The sequence below is a fragment of the Castanea sativa genome, chromosome 12 (assembly GCF_040712315.1).
Source record: "Castanea sativa cultivar Marrone di Chiusa Pesio chromosome 12, ASM4071231v1".
NCBI lineage: Eukaryota > Viridiplantae > Streptophyta > Magnoliopsida > Fagales > Fagaceae > Castanea > Castanea sativa.
This window is the reverse complement of record NC_134024.1, coordinates 27,771,557-27,776,425: the sequence shown is the minus strand read 5'-3', so window position 1 is coordinate 27,776,425 and position 4,869 is coordinate 27,771,557. Positions and strand designations below refer to the sequence as shown.

The window sequence follows — 4,869 nt, the reverse complement described above, 5'->3', positions numbered from 1 at the left end:
TATACAAATGTATCCTGAAACACTTGCACATAACAACAAAATTTCATTAAGCTCAAAACAAGTAGAACACAAGGTATGTATAAGGAACAAGTAAAATGCGATCAAGATATCAAAAGGGATATATGACAATAAGCATAACTTGATCAAACATAAACAGTCATTAGAGAAATGACTACAATGTCCATTTATAAAGTAAATGATCATCCAAAAACGCAATGCAATTAAGAGCAATGCTAAAATCAATTACATGTCCAACAAACACATGATGCATTAAAGAAACTAAGGCTATAAGCAATAGTAAACAATAAGCATCAAAAAACAGCTATATAAACCAAGATACAAAACAATACTAAAGAAAAAACTAAGTTATAATCTAAAGTATTTGAAAGGTTTAAACAAAAGCATTGTAAACATCCAAAAATTATAAAAGCGTAAAATAAACTGACTAGCCAAACAATGGTTAGACTATCCAAAAGTGTGTGTGGCTGTAGGTTAGCTTCCTCCTTTTGAGCCACTGATCTCCCCCTTTCAATATGCATACCTCCTTTCAAGTGATGCTCACCCCCTTACTATATGTTATAGTCAAACATATTCACATTAAGTGTTCTCCCCCTTTTTGGCATGAAATAGCTAAAGGCTCTCCTCTAGCTTGTGTTGAATCTCATCCAACTGTGTCTCAATGGTGGTTAGAAGAATCTGAACCTGGTTGTGGTTGAGTAAATGACGTTAGCAAGTCCTAAAATGCGTTCATGTAGTCCCTTAATCAAGGTCCTTAACTTATCCTGATGAGAGCTAGATGGTCCCAGCTGAGTGCTAGTAGACTGAGGCTCGGGAATGTGAGGAAATGTAGTCTCGGGTTGCCCGGGGATAGTGGGAGCAGCTGATCGATGTTCGGAAGGAGTGGCATGTTGGGAGGATTCGCTCTTCGGAGTCTTGGAGGGACTATGCTTTGCCCTTTCAGCAAAGGAGTGACTCTTGCTCATTTGAAGTGAAATCATTGATATTGATCGTTGATGAAGCAAGATAGTTCCTTCTTTTGGTGGACGAACACCTTTAAGAACCATGATCTTCATGACAAGACTGCAAAAAGGAAGACACATTCTTGCAGCTGATCGTCTTGTCGTTTTCCCCATGGTCTGAAATATGTGAGCACAAATATCAATTTGAGCTCCTTTGATCAAATCACACAAAAATTGTGCTCTTCCAAGATTGATGAAACCAATGTTGGATAGAGGGTATAGGTTGAAAAACATGATCAATGTGAGAGTCTTTAACTCCAATCCAAATTTTGCAATTCCAATGGAAGTGTCTTTAGAGGAGACTTCATGATCAGCTCCTAAAATGTCAAGAATCTCTGTCACTAAAGGTAGACTGTCATCATACGGTGAAATGTCCACATTCTCCGGACGATTAATGTGAAGAATCTTTGCTAGATAATCCAAAGTGATCATAAAATCCTCCCCGCGAACCCAACACTTCAGTTCAACTTCGGTGAACCAAGCGTTCGAGTAAAATTCTTTGACCAATTCGTCAACGGGATCCTCAGAGTTGCGAAACAAGTTTGCCCAATCCTTATCCACAAATATCTTAGGGATAAAGGTGGATCCCAGGGTATCAAATCTTACAACCCTTTCCACCACAGTAGGAGCATCCTCGAAGTTGTTGGAGAAAAATTGAAAATCTAAGAGAGTCTTGAATCTCTCAATGTCAAAATCATCGGACGAATGACAGGTCCTCTTTGATACAGGGGATGATGTGAGGTCAATCACTTGTTCTTTACTGCGAGAGGAACGATGATACATTTGCAAAAAGAACAACCGCACAAACACAAACAAGGAAACAAACTTGATTAGATACTAGTCCATAAAACGAACAAAAAGTCCTACAATCACATAAAAGCTATAAAACAAATTCACAAGATCATGTTTTAAATGCTAAAGATCTAACAAGACTTATATAGCATGAATGAAATGCAAAACATGTCAAGTGATCAAGTGTGTGCATCAAGTGTGCTTGTAGTGTGCATGAGAGATGAATGAACAATGCATGACAAGGCATGTCACGCCCCAAACCCCAAAGGGTCCAAAGCGTGAGAAAGACATCTCAAGTACCTGTAAATTTTTCCTTTTTGGAAAACCAAACTATGGGAGATCTTTATTTTCCTTTCATTTCCACAGGATAAAAATATATAACCATAAATCTCCACATTACAAGTCAGAGCTCTATAACACATTTATGAACAATAACTAAAAATCATGTGCTTCCACATAATACATGAATATATATTACAAAACTCTTGGATTACACAAAGTCACAATCTTATCAAGAATAAGAACTCTTAATATCGAGTCTAGGCCTACCACGCCTAAGGCTAACAAACCTCAAGTGACCAACCTTCAATAGAATTAATTAATGTCTCGGTGAACATAGCAAATTCAAGTCACCAACCATTTACAGTAAAAATCTCCAAATTTAACATCCCACTTCAATCATCACCAATGAAGTAAGCTTCATATCCAAGGTATGGCTAATTACTCTGAAAAACTGTTAGAGAGTGGGATGAGCTAAAGCTCAGTAAGTAGCATAATTAATGGGGGTGGGGAAAATGCAAGCTTCATCTTCAATAATAATAATATGACCAGAATGATTAAATAATGAAACACAAAATTTCTCAAAGTAAATACCTTGAAACTATATACTATAATCTGTGAGCGCTAACAATATAATTTCCACAACCATAAAATCTAACATACGGCAGTTTATCACAAATATACCACACTATCACATAGATCGGCCAGGGGATCCACCCATTCACAACTAGCATGATATTGTCCTCTCTGGTATGCAGACTCTTGACCTCATGGACAGCAGCCTCACCCATACCCTCAAGGTTTTTCTCTCTCCCTATGGGCAGCAGAGAGAGCGCGTCAAATAGGACCTCTTTTACATGCGGTCTTTTGGCCCCATGGACAGCAACCTCACCCACACACAATCAAGGAACCTCTTCCCCCCATGGACAGCAAGGAAGAACGTGTCATCCAAAGTGAAAGGGCACTGACCTAGATTTGATTTCGTTGTCACAAAGACTACGAAAAACAAATTGGGTGATCACCGGGAAATCACACATGACATGGTGTTAAAACTACATGATGCCCACAAGTTACATTACTTTGAAACACATAGTTTATATCCAAGTAGTTTCAGAAAGACCTTAAATAATCTACTTCCACAAAGTTTGTAAGGCTTTTAACTTCATTCTTGCCAAAAAGATTTTCTATCAATTTCTCAAGTACTAAGACAAGATAAGCATCTTTAAATTTTCTATTATACCATAGAATCCATAATTTCCTTATCAAAGATTAAATAAAAGATACTCATTTTTCCATATCAATAAGTCATGCATTTCCCCAAATGCAATACCAAATATGGTACATTTTTATATATAATAATATGTAATAGGGTCACAACACGACAATTTTAAGAAAACATATATCCATGTATAATTTTTCAAAATGTGTTTGACCCAAAAACATCGTTTGTGAAATATGGTAATTTTCTAAAAATATCCCATTAAGAAGCTACTTACCTCGCAACCACAAAAGCCTAACTCTCCAAGCTCCAAGAAGATTAGCTAGAACCTAAACAATATCAAGTAAACCTATCACAATAAGTATAGAGCTTGAAATTGTATCTAGCCACAATTTAGGAATTGCCAAATAAACACTTAATTTGGAAAGCCTAGTGTTTAACCTTATCAATAATACTATATACCACTTCCAAAGTTTCTCAACAAATTGATTCACAAGACATTAACTCCAATTTATAAAGTTAACCCATTTAATATCATCTTCAATATTATGACTAGCTTCCATAAATATTATACTACATCATTAAGAGACCCATGAAAGTAAAAATCACAATATCCTCCAAGACAAGAAAAATAAAACTTCAACTAACTCCAAACAAACCCAATAGCAATGGAAAAATTAAATTTACTAACCATCACACATTATAACTTAAAACCCCTAAATTTTTCCACCATACATAAACCTCAAGTAGCCATTTTCAGCACAAAATATATATACCCACTCATCAAAAATTCCACCAATACAAAACCCATACAAAAAAACACATAAATATCACTTCCAATGCTCATAAATCACATGGGTATCATTATCAAAGCTTAGATAAAAATTATCCTCAAGCAAAAGTATAAAACCCACCAAAAAGATTAGAAATTTTTTTACCTCAAATAAAAGATGTGAAGGTGCTTATGGGTTCTCAACAATTTTCTGGTGATCTTGCCAGAAAAATGATGGTGGAGATGTGGATTTGGAATGGGTACTGCGGGAGAGGATGAGGGAATATGAAAGAAATGTTTGTGTTGTGTTGAGAGAAAATGAAAAAAGAAAGAAAAGAAATGAAGTGAGCCGGCCAAAGAGAGTAGAGATATTTGTGAGATGAGTGGTGGGGGTTAAATGGGGTAGGTGGGCACATGTGGTCCAAATAAAGTCTGACCACTTTTTTTTTTTTTGTGTGTGATTGGGACGTTACAAGGCACTCATGGGGAAAAGTGTGTAAAACACACAACCAATGTTCAAAACATGTTAAGCACGTAAAAACATAGTAATTCCCAAAAATTGGTATTCATCGGAGTCCAAAACAACAAGAAAATGTCATTTGGGCATTTTATCAAACATTTAAAGTGCATACACACCACTAACACGTAAAACAATGCATGAACATGTTATAATCTTGCCTAAATACATGTTAAAATACCACTTGGGGCCAACATAAACACAAACAAACACAATAGGACACAACCCAATGAAGAAAATTTAAAAAATTTACATGAAAATAAGTTTTCCC

The 4,869-nt window shown here is 36.0% G+C and overlaps 1 protein-coding gene across 1 annotated transcript; it reads right to left on the bottom strand.

Moving 5' to 3' along the window:
- Window positions 1-257: 257 nt before the first annotated feature.
- LOC142621016 (uncharacterized) lies at window positions 258-4,380 on the bottom strand. The gene is made up of 2 exons (XM_075794338.1): window positions 4,248-4,380; window positions 258-1,779 (listed from the first exon to the last, which is right to left on the bottom strand). Exon 2 carries the CDS (start codon window positions 1,449-1,451, stop codon window positions 687-689), a length of 765 nt encoding a protein of 254 aa, XP_075650453.1. The 5' UTR covers window positions 1,452-1,779; window positions 4,248-4,380; the 3' UTR covers window positions 258-686.
- Window positions 4,381-4,869: the final 489 nt, after the last annotated feature.

Coding starts and splice junctions, on each gene's coding strand:
- LOC142621016 (XM_075794338.1), bottom strand. CDS start 1,451: ATGATCACTTTGGATTATCTAGCAAAGATTCTTCACATTAATCGTCCG.